Source organism: Parus major, chromosome 15 (assembly GCF_001522545.3).
Source record: "Parus major isolate Abel chromosome 15, Parus_major1.1, whole genome shotgun sequence".
Lineage (NCBI taxonomy): Eukaryota > Metazoa > Chordata > Aves > Passeriformes > Paridae > Parus > Parus major.
The window spans coordinates 11,728,768-11,746,462 of record NC_031784.1 but is presented as its reverse complement, the minus strand read 5'-3'; the positions used below and the strand labels follow the sequence as shown (position 1 = coordinate 11,746,462).

General features: G+C 48.4%; 2 protein-coding genes across 2 annotated transcripts; one reads left to right on the top strand and one right to left on the bottom strand.

The window, feature by feature from the left end:
- Positions 1–1,520: 1,520 nt before the first annotated feature.
- Positions 1,521–10,708, top strand: SMARCB1 (SWI/SNF related, matrix associated, actin dependent regulator of chromatin, subfamily b, member 1). Its single transcript, XM_015644287.2, has 9 exons — positions 1,521–1,634; positions 2,277–2,306; positions 2,787–2,916; positions 3,499–3,636; positions 4,318–4,445; positions 4,931–5,097; positions 5,530–5,720; positions 9,253–9,384; positions 10,332–10,708. Exons 1-9 carry the CDS (start codon positions 1,541–1,543, stop codon positions 10,369–10,371), a joined length of 1,050 nt encoding a protein of 349 aa, XP_015499773.1. The 5' UTR covers positions 1,521–1,540; the 3' UTR covers positions 10,372–10,708.
- A 2,441-nt stretch (positions 10,709–13,149) lies between these two features.
- LOC107211469 (derlin-2) lies at positions 13,150–17,694 on the bottom strand (the record flags this gene model as incomplete). The annotated part of the gene is made up of 7 exons (XM_015643484.1): positions 13,150–13,755; positions 14,295–14,385; positions 14,832–15,027; positions 16,347–16,440; positions 16,893–16,966; positions 17,520–17,585; positions 17,680–17,694. Coding segments are annotated over 7 exons (651 nt in total), but the record flags the coding sequence as incomplete, so codon positions are not given.
- Between the last annotated feature and the right edge of the window lies 1 nt (position 17,695).

Genomic DNA, 17,695 nt, shown 5'->3' with positions numbered 1-17,695 from the left:
TGCGCTCAGGGCGGGCAAGGGGCGGAGGAGATCCCTGGCATGGGGGGAGCGGCTCCGGGGGTCCCCCGTGCCCCGGTGGGCGCTGCCCGAGGGCCTCGGCCGTGCTGGGGGGCCGAGGGGCGGAGGAGATCCCTGGCGTGGGGGGAGCGGCTCCGGGGGTCCCCCGTGCCCCGGTGGGCGCTGCCCGAGGGCCTCGGCCGTGCTGGGGGGCCGGCGGGAGCAGTGGTCCCCTGAGGGCGGCCCCTCACGGGAGCTGGGGACCGGATCCTCGCCCGATCGCAGCCTGAGGCCCCGCTCGCGATCACCGACCATTTCTGTAGCCGGTTGTGGAGCGGCTCGGATTATTTCACACGCTGCGAGGCAGCGAGTCCCACACCCGGGCCTTGGGGCTCAGGAACAGCACCACAATCAGCCAGTGCAGCTCCTTGTGCAGGGTCTGCTCAGCAAACACCGGCGGGCAGAGTTTTAGCACCGCGTGTCTGTTTGTGCCCTGCTCAGAGGGTGCTGAGCCTCCCTGAGGAAGAGCCTTATTCGAGCAAGAAACACCAGCCCCCAGCTTGATGGAGAAAAGGGACAATTGGCTAAATTTAATTGCCAGCTCTATAGGTTGAGTAGGGACTAAACACCACTCCCTCTCTCATGTGAAATGCAGAGTTTAAAAACAAATTGTAACTGCAGTCAGCTGAGCTGTGAGATTGCCATACCAGGTACATGGAGAAGGAAAAGGCTTGTCGTTTTTATCTACCGTTACTTTCTGTCTGTTGATGAGCACTGTAGAGTGAAAGATACAGCTAAAAACTGAGATCAAAGAAGAATCTTCTCAAACAAGGAATAAAAACCTTGTTGTGTAGCAGTCTGCCATTGTCCTGTCAGTCTAAAAACTTGATTTCAGAGTCTAGAAATAGTTGTGTTGTTCAGCAGGGCCTGCTGTAACCTTCAGCACAGGTGAGGCTCTTATGCCAGGAAGAACAGAGCTGCTTTACAGATGGCAAGTAAATCTGAAAGAGAACTATTGGCAGCAATCACATTTTTGATGTTCAAGGGGTTTAAAACAAAATACAAGTCTCCGGGCATTCACTGTAGTCAAATAATGTCTAGATGATGGGGAGGTTCAAAGTAAAAATAATGTATCAGAGGGCTGGGTATCTGTTTTAGTTTAATCCCAACTGAGCATTGCACATTGATGTGGAAACTGAAGTAAAGAAGGGGTAGGTTGTGCAAAAACACATGCAAATGAATGAAGTGTTTTCCTATTAAATTTCCTGTTTCCAGTGAATGGGAGTTCTTTTGGATCTAGTGAAATAAGATAGCACCAGTGAAATAAGTGCTGATAAAAATTTTGTTTTCTGTATTGCCAGATAAATCATGATGCTATTCGATGCCAAACACAGCACAAAAACGTGACAAAAACACCCTCTTAAGAGGTCCTTCTTATCATTAAAAGGAGCTGAATTTCTTCCAGCTTCTGCTAAAACTCTCCCAAATGGAATACCAGGCCACATCTCCACTTCTCTTCTTGCAGGTGGGAAATTACTTGCGCATGTTTCGGGGTTCCCTGTACAAGAGGTACCCCTCACTCTGGAGGCGCCTGGCCACGGTGGAAGAAAGGAAGAAGATTGTGGCCTCTTCACATGGTGAGAAGATGAGTAAACATTCCCAGTAATGTTTATCGAAAATTTTGCCTTGGGAAACTGTTCCTGGTGATTCAGAAGCTTGTGCACCTTGAGGGCTGTGTGAATCACTTCAGATTGCCCCAGTGATGGAGCACCCTGCAGCCGTGGCACTGGTGGCTCCTGGCTCAGCCTGGCAACAAATATCACCTGAGCAGAAACGTTCTGAAATGGAAACATCCATCATGATATTCCTGGGGTTGGCTACATTCATCACAAAGCAAAGGCCACATCTCCAAATCAATACAATATTTCAGAAGAGATTTTTGTGTAGACTAAGAGGGGCGTCTTTCATCAAATAGGCAGGAGTTTTGCAAGGATGCCCCACTGAAGATGTGCATCTTTGCTTAGCTTTGCTTCTTGCAGGGACTGGATATCTGTGCCTGCCAGAATTTGTGGTGTGTTGCTACTGAAATGACTGCTACAGGGAGAATATTGGTAGTTTTTTGTTGAGTGACTAATAGCAAGCAGTTAAATTCCTTAGCAATATGACTTCTTGTACGTTCTGTAGACTAAAGCATAATAAAATTGATGGTTTACTCTGGGCTTATGTCTCTTTCCTCCAAGTATCCTGCTGACCTCTTGCTTTCTTTTTTCCCCCAACAGAAAATCAGCGGTCTCACAGTCCCCGAAGATGTAAGTCTCATCTGCGTGTTATTCTTAGCTGTGCTAGAGGAAGAATGTCCACTGTGACCTTTGGTGCTATTACAATAACATTAATGTCTAATCCTCTTCCTCTGATCTCTCCCTGTGGTCGCTCTAACTGTGCCTCCCGATCCTAACTCTTCTTTCTCAGAACCTTAGCAGGACTCTCCAATGCAGATGGTCTCTGGCATTCAGCAAGAGCTGTCCCGAGGTCTCTCCCCCTTTCCCAAGTCTTAACAGCTTTTCTATCGATCGTTGCATCTCTATTTCCGACCTTTAAGTCCGCTGAGGGTCCATTGTTTTCTGGGCCCTGTAAATATCTACAAGAAGATGCAGCCCAAGGGACACTTGTATCTCTGTGTTAGTCCCTCCTGCAGTGACAGGGAGGCTTTGTCACTATGTAGCCTGTTCATGCTACAGTGCTGGGTAGCCCTTTTCCGTGTTAATTATTGGCATCTTTCCTGGCAATAGATCATGGCTATACAACATTAGCCACTAGTGTGACGCTGCTGAAGGCCTCTGAAGTGGAAGAGATCTTGGATGGAAATGATGAGAAGTACAAGGCAGTGTCTATCAGCACAGAACCTCCTACCTACCTCAGGTAACCAGCGTCGGTGCGGGCCGAGCTCAGAACGGAGCTGCTTGGAAGATATCAGCTTGGGCAGCAAGCACCAGGAATTGCATAAGCCCAGGCCATTGTGCAGGGGTTGTTTGCCAGTCTGCATTAAGTATTTGCAGTGCTGGGTAAATGGGGATCTTCAGAGTGTCAGGATTGGCTTGCTGCCCACATAAAACAGGAAGAAGAATCTGTTTGATGACACAACTTCTTTTGCAATTACTGCATTCCGTCTGTAACAGATGTTTTACAGAACGCTCTCTGCACATACTGCCTTTTGGAGACCTTGCATTTCTCAGCAGTCCTTTTGTAAAGTATAGACAGAAAATCCAAATATGAATCTAGTATTTATAAAGGTGCACCTGGATTCATATCTGATGGATATTTGTGATCTGGCCTTCCGAGAGGCTGGTGTGGAACTTGAGTTCCTGGTGGAACAGTAATGTTGATGGTCCCAGAATAAAACAGCAGGAACTCGTAATAGCACTTAAAGTTTAAAATTACAGCATTCCTTAAGTAGCAGCAGTGGTGCTGAGGGCCTGCAGGTTAACATCCAGTCTCCTTCAGAGAACAGAAAGCAAAGAGGAACAACCAGTGGGTGCCAACCCTGCCCAACAGCTCTCATCACCTGGATGCAGTGCCATGCTCAACAACCATCAACAGGAACCGCATGGGCAGGGATAAGAAGAGAACATTCCCTCTGTGGTAAGACAGCTTCCTGCTTCTGGAAAGTGGGAATAGTTACCAAAATGTCATGCTGCAGGGTAGTACTGATGGGTTCATGTAATGCTGTGATTCATCCCCAGCTGACAAAGGACCTGCAGGTCATTAACTTGGAGGTTCTTTAAGTTAAAGCGTGTGTCTTGAGGCTCTACATTACAGTAGCCATCCATGGCTCAGAGCGAGGCCTTTTCTTTTGTCAGGAAAATGGTTCATTCTTTTCCTGATGAGTTCCTTTAACTTCCTGCTGATTTGCTGAGCAGCTGTCATTTGAGAAGTCTGCAGACCCTCATTGTGAAGGACAGGCTGACATGTCTCACTGACATGTACCAGTAACTTTGATCTAGTTTATTTAGTGGAAGATGCTGCTGAAACTCATGACTAATTTTTTTTTTTCCATTATAAAACTTAGAGCAACCAAGATAAATCTAATCCTAGAAAACTTCCCTGTTGTATTTGTAGGAATGTGTTATGATAGATGTAATAAAAGGTGATAAAGTGGGATTAGTTGCCACAGCCCTGTAAGCTTGTACTGAGGAGTTTCTCTATAGACAGACTGGGGAGTTGGAGTGTGGGGATTGCTTCCAACAATGTTGTTTTCCCTCTGTGCATGCCAGGTGTGTCATGTGCTCGTTGCATATACTGTGTTGTTGCTCTCCACTTTAGCTTTGATGACCATGACCCAGCAGTGATCCATGAGAATGCATCCCAGCCAGAGGTCCTGGTTCCAATCAGGCTTGATATGGAAATTGATGGGCAGAAACTCCGTGATGCATTTACGTGGAACATGAATGGTATGTAGCAAGGAGAGTTTCCTGAGGCTGGAGAGATAAAGTTGTGTCCATCACCAAATGTCCTCGCCCCATACAGACAAAGCTTTAAAGCTGTCCCACTCTGGACTGTATTCAGTGCTTGCATCTCTTAGCAAATGCTCTGGGTTGCAGTCATTCCTGGACACATGTAGTCTGAAAAGTTTAACTGGCAGATTTTCCTGAGCCAGTTCATCAGCTCAGTGATCAGAGAGTACTGTGTTAGCTGGGGTTAATGGCTGTGGCTACTGTGGCCACACTGTGGGTACCATGGAGCAGGTAAAGAAGGCTGTCAGTCCCTGTATCAGACCTGGTACAAAACACCCTTTTAAAAGCAAAAGGTAATACATTTGGGATTCCCTTTGTCACCTTGCCCTGTGGGATTTTGTGTGTTCTGTAAGTTAATTCCTTTATTAGGCAGACATTAATTTCTAAGGAAATTTACAATGTTCCTTCATGTTCTGTGACAGAAAAGCTGATGACCCCTGAAATGTTCTCCGAGATTCTTTGTGATGACCTGGATTTGAATCCTCTGACCTTTGTCCCTGCTATTGCATCTGCCATCCGGCAGCAGATCGAGTCGTACCCAACTGACAGCATCCTGGAAGATCAGTCAGACCAACGAGTTATTATCAAGGTAATACAGGAAGGCAGTAGAATGAGAGCTGAGCCATTTGGGTTTCTCTAAATATGGGAGACTAAGAGTACAAAAGCTTCCCTCAGAGCAAAGGAGCTCTTAATTCCACTTCTCCAGCCAGATTCCTCTTTGTCCTTTGTATTGAGAACAGAACCAAGGTGACAGATGATTAAACATCCACGTGCCCAGCCTCTGAGATGATGAAATAGTTCAGTTAAAGCATTGCCATCTTCCTTTGGAAGAGCTGAACCTTGGTAAGCAATGCTGAGTTGTCTTCATGCTACTGAAATTAAGAATTCAGTTAAGAAGCTCTGCAGATGAACTTGGAGTTACTGTTCTGTTCTCTTCAGCCTCTGCCTCATCAGTTCAATTACCTTGGACAAACCTTTGTGAAAGTGGAAACAAATAACTTGTTTCTTCCTTTATCTCCAGCTGAACATCCATGTAGGAAACATCTCCCTGGTAGACCAGTTTGAGTGGGACATGTCAGAGAAGGAGAACTCACCAGAGAAGTTTGCCTTGAAGCTGTGCTCAGAGCTTGGCCTGGGCGGGGAGTTTGTCACTACCATTGCTTACAGCATCCGGGGACAGCTGAGCTGGCACCAGAAGACCTACGCCTTCAGGTACTGAACTGCCACTCCTTGGTGGCTCTGGGCTGTGTTTGTACCTCATGGGCATTTGCATCAATGCATCTTAAAATAGATGATTGATGCAGAAGGTTTTGTTTGAAATTAGTCCTTACAGCTTATACCCATTCTGGCCATCTTAACAATTTCTGTGCTTGTGCCTTAAAATCTTTTATTTTATTTGGCCTAATACATTTTAGGACCAAATATGGATGAAATGTCAGCTTCTGATGACAATTAATTAAGAGGGATAGTCCCTCTTCTAACACAAGGTCATGATGGACTCCAGATACATTTTTTTGTTGTTGCTGGGTCACTGTTTCAAGCTTTGGTTTTTTGAATTTGGACTGATGAAAACTGTACCTCTCTACCCAAGCTGATGTTAGAGGTGGGTTGATCATAGGCCCTTCTCACAGCTGGAATGCAGCATTGTCAGGTTTGATTAGTCAGCTTTGTAATTTTTCTCCTAAATGGCTTCCAGTTGTGCTGTGCAGCGTTCTGTGGTGAGTTCCTGCACTGATGTTATCCACAGTGCTGCGTCTGCAGCTCTAACAGTCCTTTAATGTTCACTCTGAGGTTTTGTGACCTTGGGTCATGGTGAGAGTCAAGGAAGTTTAAGAGTGCAGCAAATGCTGTATTTGCAGAGGAGGGAATGGTACTGTTGACACCAGTTTTGTAGGGGTCAATTCAAGGAAGCAGCACAGGGAAATGTGCCTGGCCCTGTCCTACCTCAGTCAGGGAGTAGGTGGAGGGGGAGTAAGCAAAGAGGAGCTGGAGACCCTTTAGCACATGTGAATTTAACTCAGAATTAAGTTGTTAGATTGTGTGTCCATCCTGCTCATGTCCTGTGGGAAGTGGGAGGTGGCTTCTACCTTTTCTTCCACAACCTTGAGGTTTTGGCTTGGGACTACATCCAGCAGCAGCACCAGCACCACTAAAACAGTGGGTGGGCATTACTGAGAAGTGATGGGAACTTGCAGGGTGGTGGGTGAGAGCCTGATACATGTTGTGCTGCAGCACTGTCTGCATTGTGGCCTGCAGTGAAATGTCTGTCCCTCCTTCCTCTGCTTCTCCATGTATTGCAGATACCCAAGAAAGTAAATGGTGTATGTTTGACTCTTGGGAATGGGGTTCATTTCTGCCTTTGCTTCTGCTCAGTCACTGGAACTTACAGCACATAAAGTTCTAGCAGTACTGCCCAGGCTTGTGTTATGCCAGCTGCACACTGTTCTCTCTACAAACACATGTTGGGCCATGGTACCAAAGGCTGCTTCCTTTCAGGGGTAGTTCAAGCAGGCAGATTTCAGGCCTTCTTTAGACTGTGGCAGTATTGCAAGAGGGAGAACAAAAAACTAAAAAAGGAACCCCAACAGAACAAAGTACATAAACATGAGCTGTACAGAGGGAAAAAACCACCTAATTGAAACCTCAGGGGTTTTTTGTCATAGTACAAACATGTCCTCTTCTTCCTCCTACTTTTTTCTTCTAGCGAAGGAGTACTTTTGAAACCTTAGTGATTAATGATATTTGGGTTCTGTGGTTGGTTAGTTCCTGAATTTCTAAACCACAGGAGTGGTGATTGCTCCATCATTCCACTGATGTAAGGAAAGGGTCTGCTTTAGATGTATCAAAAGAACCTTAATATCTCAAGGGACTAGGGGTTTGAGAAGTCATGTGCCTCTTAATCATCTGAGGGAGAGGTGAAACTGTCTTTTAGTTGATGAAAGCCAGGGCACTTTTTTCAGCTGGGCTGCTCTGTGCAAAACAAGGAAAGCCTGAAGTCCAGTGGATGGGCAGGGCTGGAGGCAGACAGGTGACTGTTGGGATTTTCAGGGGCTGTGTGTGCTGTGATGTTTTCTCCTGCTTGCTGAGCACTTCTGGTGGCAACACACAGCACCTCACAGCCAGTTTTGCCTTTGAGACCTGAGTGATGGCACAGATTCTCCCACACACCAAACCCACGTGCCTGAGGAGTCACCTTTCCAAAAGATGATGTTTCCCTGCTTTGTTGACCTGCCCCTGGCACTACTGCCAGAGGCCAGGAGCCTGAGCAGAGGCAGGGCCTTGCTCTTTGGGGATGTCTGCAGCCTGACAGTGCCTTTCAGCCACTCTGGCAGCAGCACTTTCCTCCTCATCAGGAAAAAACAGTGGAAGGGGAGCTGTCTTACTGTAGAGTTTGGGAGATGAAGAAGTATTTTTCAGTTTCTCTCTGATTCTTTGCTTATCAAAGAAAAGTGGAATCTGAGTTGTCTTGAAGTTAGGTTATGCATGAGTCCAGCTTTCCATCCCCCATTTAATTCAGTGAATGCTCAATGTTAAGCATAGTGAGGCAGAGATCATGCTATCACTAACAAAACCTCAGTTAATATATAATTTTGCCTGGAATGTGTGGCATTCTAGGACTAAGATGAAATTCCTGGGTTTGAGTGTTGTTTAGTGGATGTCAGCAGTACTGGAAGTAGATTTGATTAAAGCTTCCTCCCTGGATCAGATACCAAAGGCTCTGGATTAATTTTTCATGGTGGCATTACTTTGAAGACTTGTTATTTTAGATAATTAGCTTTGGTGCAGATGTTGCATGTTCCCATGATGATTAGCATTCAAGTTCTTTCCTGAGGGAATGAGGGGGCTGCCTGTGAGTGCTGAAATCCTGTGCAGGGGTGCACATCCCTGGGGAGGGAGCCAGATGTGTGTGCACACCTGTCCCAGGGCTCTTCTCACACACACACTTCTTCAGCTCAGGCTGAGCCACTTTGGAGAATTCAAAGCAAACATTTACATTCCGAGGCTCCTCTGTATTTATGCTGGGCTTCCGGCTCCACTGTCAATATTTGGGAAGCTACTCTTGGTCAGTTCCTGTTGACTTTTACTGAAAAGCAGTTAGTGAAGCCGTAAATATTTTTGTGCATGTGATAATACAGCTGGTCAGGGCAGAGGAATCTCTGAGGAATAGATCTTGTGATTTGGGGCACAGCCTTGTGTTTTGTTGCTTGTTAGCCACAGCTTCTGGCTGCAACAGCAGGTCCTAAAAGACTGCTCTTTGCAGTGTCAGGCTCCCAGGAAAGGCAGACTTTTGCCAGGGAAGAGCTGTCAGGGGTGTGCTAGGCAAACTACAGCTAGGAAATCAGAGGTGCAGAACAGCAAGGCTGGACAGGGAGCCCTGGGAACAGTCCCAGCTCCAGGACTGTGCTGGGAGGAGCACTCCCAGGACTAATGGACTGGGATGAGCTGTGCCTTTTGGGGTTGAACCCTGCCAGCCAGGGATGTAACAGCCTATGGGGGGGAGAACTGCAGGTCCAGCACAAATCTCTCTCCAGTGGTGGCTGGGGATGGGGTGTAGCTGCTTTCCCAGAAACTTCAGGTTCCACAAGGGTGTAACCAGGAGCCTGTGGTGAACTCCAGGGAACCAGACTGTACTAAACAGCGCCAGGAAGGAATGCTGAAGCCTGAAACACTGTAAATGACACTCTGGTGACCCAGGGGAGTGGTCTGATGGGTGTTCTTTGTTGCCCTGTGCCCTGCCCTGCAGCGAGAACCCTTTGCCGACTGTGGAGATCGCAATTCGCAACACGGGGGACGCTGACCAGTGGTGCCCTCTCCTGGAAACCCTCACAGACGCTGAGATGGAGAAGAAGATCAGAGACCAGGACAGAAACACAAGGTACTGCCACTACTTTGGACAGTTCTCTTGGCCTGTCCCTTGGCAGAAGTTCCAAGCTTTGATGTTTATCTTTCCCTACTGAGAGCCAACTGGCAGGATGTCAGCCTTGCTCACAACAGAAACTTTAGCTTCAGGGTATTCAACTGCTGTCACCTTCCTCCACAAACATCCAAATGTCTACTTTACCATCTCCTCTTGCAGCAGTTTCTTTTTCTTTTTTTTTAAACCCATTTTTTCTTTTTTTTTAACCCATTTTTTTCTTTGTCTTGGGCTTGTCCAGGGGAGTTGCTTGTATAGGAAGGCATGAATCAAACATACTGGAGTTTTGTAGACTGTCATGCTCCCTAGAATCCTGCCACCAAAAGCTTCCTTTCATGTAGAGTTCAATTTGATGTAGCAATGGGCAAGCTCCCAGCTCTAGCCTCATTGATGCCAGGCTGTTTGCCAGCACAGGGAGCACTGTGTGGTTCCAGGAGAAGCTCTGCCCACCAGAGACCTGCTAAGTGGTGTTTGACAAGCAGTGGAGAGCTTGCAGCTTCTTGATGAAATTCTTCCTGGCAGATATAAATGAATGGCTGGTATCTCTCCAAATGATACATTGTGGAAACAGTAAAGATACTGGCTCAGCCCTTTCCCAGGATGTTATTTGGCAGCTGATTAACAGTAGCACAATCATTTTGTATATCAGCTATGGCTACCTGAAGAGTTTACAGTAGCAGTTGGTTCAATCCACGTTAATGTGCAAAAGTGCCCTAACAGCTGTTAGTGAAAATAGTGTCCTTGCCTTATCAACAGGGGCCCTCTCAGGTGTCTGAGGAGTTCTGTCTAGGAATAAACCTGTCTACAAAGTTGCCAAAGCTGTGGCAGAGTCCCCAAAAGGATTGGTTTTGGTCAGACCTCCTGTGACTGTAACATGCACTTACTGCACCTCTCTCTCTCTCCCTTAGGCGCATGAGACGTTTGGCCAATACTGCTCCAGCCTGGTAACCTTCCTGTTGTGACACTGGTGCTCTTCCTACAGACTTTATCCCTACTCCTCTCCCCAAATGGATCTAGAATTGGCAGGGGTCTTTCTGTCTCTGAAGGGGACACACATTCCACTTGCCACCAGTTCCCAGTACTGCTGACTTCTGCCCCCAACCCCTCCAGCCCAATGCCACGTACCAAGAGCGCTGTGTGGGCAGCGTGACCCAGCTGACACCTGTGGCAGGTGTTGGAGCCCTTATATACCTTATAATGTGTGGACAGTGTAAAGATTCTTTTGTATAGGTGCAATGAGCACTATTAGGACAACTTTTTAAATAAAAAGAATGCATACAACGTAGGTTGAGTTCAGTAAGTTTGAGTGAACAGTGAATCTCACCATGTTCTGGTAACAGAGCAGTCCCAGGGAATAATATTAATGCTTTTGGGTATAGTGCTGAACACTCACATGCATTCAGTTTTCCTGGGTTCTTTGCTTCAAAAGGTAAAACACCCAAAATCTTTTGGTGCAGGACAAAGTGAGAAAGAGATGTAGAACTAGAAACAGCAAACAGTTCTCTAAGGCTTGGTCTGTTACCAGACTTGGCACAGTCTGTAATGAACTCAGGGATGTGTTCAGCTGGTTTACACAACAAGGTAGAGCAATTTAACTGAAATCACAGACTTAAGAGTCATTTCTGTCACATGCCAGCCTGGTGTGTGGTGAGCCCTGTATTTTGTGAAGACTGCACCTGGAAAACAGCACATTCTCTGCACTGGTACAGCAAGTAAAGCCTCCAGTCCCTGAGACTGAAACCTCTCTGCAGCCAGTGCCTTTGCTGTGGTCACTGGCAGCACACAACACTGCCAGCTGCAGTGCACAGAGCACTCAAAGCAAAGTGGGTGTCATGAATGCCCTTAGCACTGCAGTGTCAGGACTTTGCAACCTGAGAAACAGCCTGTCCTCCTCTAGGGAGTGTAAAAACCAAATCCATTGAAGTGAGATTTAAAGAAAAATCCAAGCTTGCTTATAAACTAATTAGAATCTATCTTGCTGTTGAGGTACCCCATCCCTTTGATGGAGTTCCTGCCAGAACTGATGAGTGTTGCAAGCAAGGCAGATTTTGCTGGCACCCTGACAGTTATGTTCAGGCCTTTGTGATAAAGCCATAGGTTTTATGATCCTTGCTGATCCACCCACCCTGCTAACACAGTCAAAAAAAACACTTTCTGGCCTTAATTTATCATGTTTAGACTTGAGCAATAACAGAGACAGTTCTGATTCCTGGGTGGGAGGGAACTTTTTCCAGATGTTAGTCTGCAGAAACTGAAAACTTGCAATTTAGTAATAATATTATTATTCAGTCTTATCCTAGGCTCCTCTGCCAGAGTGGTACTCCGTGCATTAGTTCACATTAGAGAGGTTGAAAGGTTATTTGAGCAAGTAAGGCAAAACCTGGGATTGCTGCTGCATCTTAGCCTCCCATCCCATGTCAAATGTGTTTTGGCTCATGGACAAAAACTCCAAACCTTCTTGAGAACACTCCAGCTTTCCTTTGTTACATGACCAGGGCCTTCTGCCAGCAGCCTCTTCAGGGAATTCAACTAAAATACATGAGAAACTGCTGAAACCTTAAATTAGCATCTGTGGTACAAAGTTTGTGATTACTAATCCTCAAGTTCACAATGAGGTGCAGGCACACAAGGACTGCCTCAAGGCCAGAGAGGCTGTGCCAATTGTCCCTCAAAGCAGCCAGGGACAAAGCAGGACAGTCGAGGGACCAAGTTCAGAAAGATGGGAACTTCAGGCAGCTTTCTTTTAGCATTAGGACTGTTAGGGAGCAGCTTTCTTGCTCTACAATCACACTTCCTTGGGTTAATCTGGTACCCTAACTAAAAGCCTAGCCCAACTTTTACATTTCAAAGCCCCAGCTCAGGCAATTTAAAACAGAACATCTGCAGATTTCAAAGACAAATTAGGGACTTCTAGGGACTGAAACCCCAGCTCTGTTATCATTAGGTCATGAGCAAAGCACCCAGCAAGTACTTGTTGAGTCTGACTCTGCTTAGCCCTTAGTACCACTGTATCTTCTAGAACAAATTATCACTTCTACAGGCCTCTCCTCTTTGTAGAGGGAAGCTTAAGTGCAGCAGAAGAGCAGGGCTGATTTTTGATAAAGTGTTTCATTGAAAGACCCCAGGGAAGAGGGAATTGGTGGTGGTGGGGTTGTGTGTGTGCTTAATCGGATGCTGGTTACACACAGTTCATAGTTTGGTGATGGTTTGTGAGTTTGAGCAGCCAGCACTGTTATGAGTGAGCTGTTGTAAGATACAAGGTGTGCAGACTTGAAGGCTTTGAGGTGAGGTACAAGCACAGTGTGTTGTGTATTAGCAAGAATGATCACATCCATTTCATACAGGTGGCAGGGTAGGGGTGAGCTTGTTTAGTTTTCCCCTGAAACTCAGATCTTTAAGTTTCAGAACTAAAAGATTGAACAAGAGTGGAATTAGACTGCAGGTGCAGGCAGTCTTTATGACCAGGCTCTGTCAGGATTCCAGCCACTGCCTGGATCCAGTGTCCAGCTCAGTCCCTTGGTCCTTTCCCAGGCAGCCCTTTATCCAATTAGACACCCCCCACACTCCTCATGCTCTGCAGCCCTGCTGAGAGAAGAGGGAAAGGACATCTTCCAGCTAGCCTGAACTTTGCCTTGCCCACCAGAAAAGAAAATCCCCAACCTGGCAGTTTTGAGCAAATTCCTGATGAATTGCTGCCTCTGCCCCTGGCAGAAATGGACACACAACTGAAAAATAGACTTTAATGTAAAGACTCTTTGGAAACAACCACCAGAAAAGGAGTGGGGGACATAAAGGAAAGAAAGAGGCTGAGCTGCATTCTACCATGGTACAGAACTACTTCATTGAAAGCCCACAAAGAGGTCTCACAACAGTGAGGGCCAGGTGCATTAGTCTTTGTACAGAGGGCAGGAGTGACCTGGCACACAGGAGGAGAAGGAGGAACTGGTTTCACACCCCATTTGATACTTATTCCACACCAGGTAACTGAGGAGCCGTCACAGCTTCAGCCCCTGTCCCTAGAACACCTCTGTGAGCATTCGGTTCTCATGTGCAAAGCTCTGTGGATCCACTTTGTACAAGGGGAAGATGGGTTACCCACACAAACAGCGACACACTACACATCGGAATGGCAACTGGTGTTATTCCAGTAGGATCTCTGGGCCACAGCAAAAGTCCAGCCAGAAGAGGAATCTGGCCACGTGAAGAAGTCCCCCGTGTTACTGTGGGTGCTGCTGCTCGTTCTGGTCGTGGTCTCTAGGCTGGTGTTCTGGACGATCCTCAGGGAGAGGGTTGTAATTGGGATCCTCTTCAGGTGTGTCAAAAACCATCTTCCTGGCAAGGGACACACCCATGCCAGCAGGCAGGGAGGTTAGGAAACTGAGCTGAGGATGACAAACCCCCAGCCCTCCTAGGAACACCCTGACACCTTGGCTGTCAGCCACAGCCACTGGCCACGCAGCCACACAGCCACTGCACCATCACCATCCTTTGCTCAGCTCAACACACAGCGATGACAGTACCTCCTTCCTTGATCACTAGGCCAGATTTGATCATCAGTGCACAAAGCAGAACGTATTCTGCTTTCTTAAACTACAAAAATACACCAGAAAAAATCCTGCCTCCATCTAGCATTTCCACAAGCAGTAAGCAGACTCTAGTTCTATTAGCAAAGCTGCAGGGTAGCAGCTGCTGTATGGGCCCTGTACACATGTGTATAACCTGCAAATAATGCAGCAAGGGCATGAGCTGTGGAGCTGAGGTGCTGTCAGTTCACTTCCATAGCAAACTGTGACCCAGTTGCCTCTAATGGTCACAGTTTGTTATGGAAGTGATCAGGTCGAGAAAGGCCACAAAGAATCAACTTTACTTACAGAAAGCTAGGGGTTAACAGCAACTTCTTTCCTCCAGGCTGATTGGGGAAAACATCTTCCAAGAAATAATAGATATGACCCACTGCAATCCCTGGGGAGAGATGCCACCAAGGTCAGGCACGGCTGTGACTCCTTTCCCAGCTGAACCAGAGCTGCTGGGCAAAACCCCTCAGCTGTGTGCCTACACCCAGCTCCCTCCAGAGCCAGGGAAGTTTTCTTGCTGTAACCAGCACACAGGGAGCCCATTAGCCTGAGGGCAGTGTCACACACCCAGGAGACCAGACACAGCAGAGTGTCAGAGCTCACCAAACCCAGCTTCTGCCCCTGGGACAGACACACCAAAAAGCAGGTCACAAGGAAAAGCCCAGGCCCAAGCCCAGCCCATCTAGAAACCCAGCCAGCTCACTTCAGGAAACCAAAACATCTCAGGTCAGGTGGAAGCAAGAGAAGGTGCCAGTGTCCCAGTAGCACCTATGAGGACTGAGCACTGTGGCTGCAAGGTGTCCTTGTTCCCATCACCCACCAGCTTTGACTTACCCAGCAAATCGATGATGATGGAGTTGCCCAGGAGGAGAGAGAATCCCATCAGGACCCAGGGCAGGAAGGGGGCTTGGAAGTTAAGAAGCCCAAAAAAGTTCATGCGGATGTAAGGGTTCCTGCGACTCCACACGTACACCAGCATGATGGTGAAAGCCTGGCCCAGGAAAAACAGGCTGGCAAAGAGTCCAAACAGCTGGGAACTACCGATTCAAGGAAAAACCCACCCACCCTGTGCACCACCTCCAGGCAGCACAGGGTGCTTTGGGACAGGAAACCCAAACTAGAGGCAGCTGATGAGTGCTCTGAGACACTGCCCATGTCACCAAGCCTTTCCTGGCATAGATATACTGACCACCACTGTCCCCACACACATCTCCCTCCATGCCACCCCAGAACAAGACACACTGGAGTACATATGCAGGTTGCTCACTCCTTAAGCTGATGTCTACAACCACCAGAGAGCTCTATAATCACCTTTGCAAAATTAACATCAAAATGACCTTCAAAGAAGGGCTTTCACAGTCTTACTGTATTTGGGACAGTGGCATATCTTAACAACTAGCTCACATCCAGCATCTGCCTTCTACAGAAGTTCAGCAGTAAGATGGCTCTTGGAATTCAGAGTCCTCTTCTTCAGAACACAAGGAGACAGAGAGAGACAAAAATTTCCCCTGGCCTTGTTGTAGTTGGACTCCAAATGCACCTCTGGCCAAGCACGTGGCTGCTGCAGCCACCTGGATGCTAATGGCCCACAGCTTCATGCAGAGCTCTGTGGGGACAGCAGTGTTCTGACCCATCTGCATAAGACAGCAGAAGATATTCAGAGAAGGTTTATGCTTGGGAGTGAAATAAATTTCACCATCAGATTACCGTGTTGTGAAAAGAACTCGAGCTGTGTGATGGTGCCTGCAGTTACTGACAGGCTGCAAGCCCTCAGCTCACTCTGCCTGAGGTGCTGCCAGTGGGGCACGTGGGAATCCCCTCCTTGTCCTCATGGCTTCACGTTTCTGCCTTTGTCCTGAGCCAGCCTCACGCAATCACAGCCACACTGCACTCTCCAGAGCTCAGCCAGCAGCTCTGTCACAGCTGGACAGGTTCCTGCAGCAGAACACGTGGCCTCCTCTCAGGCTGAGCTTCCTGAGCACTCCGCCACGTGTCCTCTTCAGGGATGAGGCAGCCCAGCCCCTCGCCAGGGGCATCAGCACTTCTGCAGACAGCAGCACAATCACAGGCAGCTCTTCTCTCCTCTCAGCACACTGGATGAGCCAAGGGGGGCAAAGATGAGGAGCACGAGCTGTGCCACACAGCCAGAGCTGCAGCACAGGCTCAGCAGAGCTCTCGCAGGTCACAGGGAATGAGCTTGGCAGCTCTGGGGCACAAGGAAGGTTCACAAACAGCTGTGCTGGGACCTGCTCCACAGCACTATAGGGACACAGAGGTAGCAGACAAGCCCTGCACTATCCACAGCATCTCAGGAGACACCAACAAGTCTCAACCAACTCAAAAGGATACTGTCATGAGAAACCCTCCAAAGAGGAACATGAAGACAAAGTCAGCCGTCCTTCCACGGAAGGAGCCTTCTTCTAGCATGCGGCAGTACCTGTACCTGAGAGCAGGAGAGAAGGGAGGGGTTGCAGTAAAGGAAATTAACAGCTGGCCACCCTGTGCCCCACAGCAGGACTTCCCAGGAGACAGACTGCTACAATAAAGCTCAGCCAGGTGTGCAAGCCCAGAGAAGAACAGTGCAAACTTCACCTCGCACCACTGACCCCAAAGAAAGAAAGAGGCACCTGCTGTGCTTCAGCCAGAGCTCACCCCAGGGAATGGGCATTGCTCTCCAGCAAGAGCCACAGCAGCAGCTCTGCCAACTTCTTTTGGCAGGGGCTGCCCTGCAGCAAGCACAGATGGAGGGGCACAGCTTCAGCTCAAAAGAGCCAAGGAAGAAGCCACAGCCCCTGAGTGCTGCCAAGGCAAGCCATGCTGGGGAGGATGATGGATGTGGGGCGTTGCATCTAAGCCAAAATGGGAGCAGAGAACTTCACTGAGACCAAAGGATACAGAAATATCATGTTGAAAAAGAAACTGAATCCCAGAGGCCCAAAAAAGAGGAAGTTGGTGATCAGCCTCCATATCTGAAAGAGAAGAGAGAGGAGAGAGAAAAGGAGGTGGCCAAAGGTGTCTCCTCATCACGGCTAGAGCAGCACTGTCCACAGGGAGTGCTCAGTCATGCACGGGTCCCTTCAGAACTGCCCCAGGACAGCTGCTCCACCCTCTCGTGGGACCTCCTCACACGATGCTCTGATGCACCGGAGCATCTCACCTTTCCAGGCACGGAAAAGAAGATTTCTCTACTTTTCTGGAGAGGACAAACAGCCACAATTCAGCAGCCAGAGCCATAAAATCAATTACTCTCCACAATAAAGCCCTCTCCAACCAGGCCAACAGCAGCTGCTGCCACACACGGTGTAAGAGAGAAGGAAGGGTTTTGACTCAAGGAAAAGCCAAGATGGTGCGTGGCAGGGAGCGGCTGGAGGGAGCTGTCTGCAGGCAGGTGCCCGTGTCGGGGAAGGTGGAGCCGTGGGGAAGGAGCCCCTGGGGATGACACAGCACCGCCCGGGCAGCGCTGGCACAGCCACCCCCGCTGCGGAGAGCCACAGGGGGCCCAAACCCCGCGCAAGGCCTCACCTGGAATTTCCTGAAGATGAGGTCGGGGTTGAAGTAGAGCTGGAAGGGGGTGATGAACTCCAGCTGCTGTTGGGAGACAGGCAGAGCGGCTGCCATCACCCGCCGCCCTCGGCCAGCCCCGGCCCCCGCCCCGCAGCCCCCCGGCCCGGTCCCCGCTCACCACGGCGGCGGTGGTG

Bases quoted from the DNA above. Each gene is read 5' to 3' on its own strand.
- SMARCB1 (XM_015644287.2), top strand. From the start codon at position 1,541: ATGTTTCGGGGTTCCCTGTACAAGAGGTACCCCTCACTCTGGAGGCGC. The intron at 3,637-4,317 runs GTAAGACAGCTT...TCTCCACTTTAG, and splicing joins AAGAGAACATTCCCTCTGTG to CTTTGATGACCATGACCCAG. The intron at 9,385-10,331 runs GTACTGCCACTA...TCTCTCCCTTAG, and splicing joins GACCAGGACAGAAACACAAG to GCGCATGAGACGTTTGGCCA.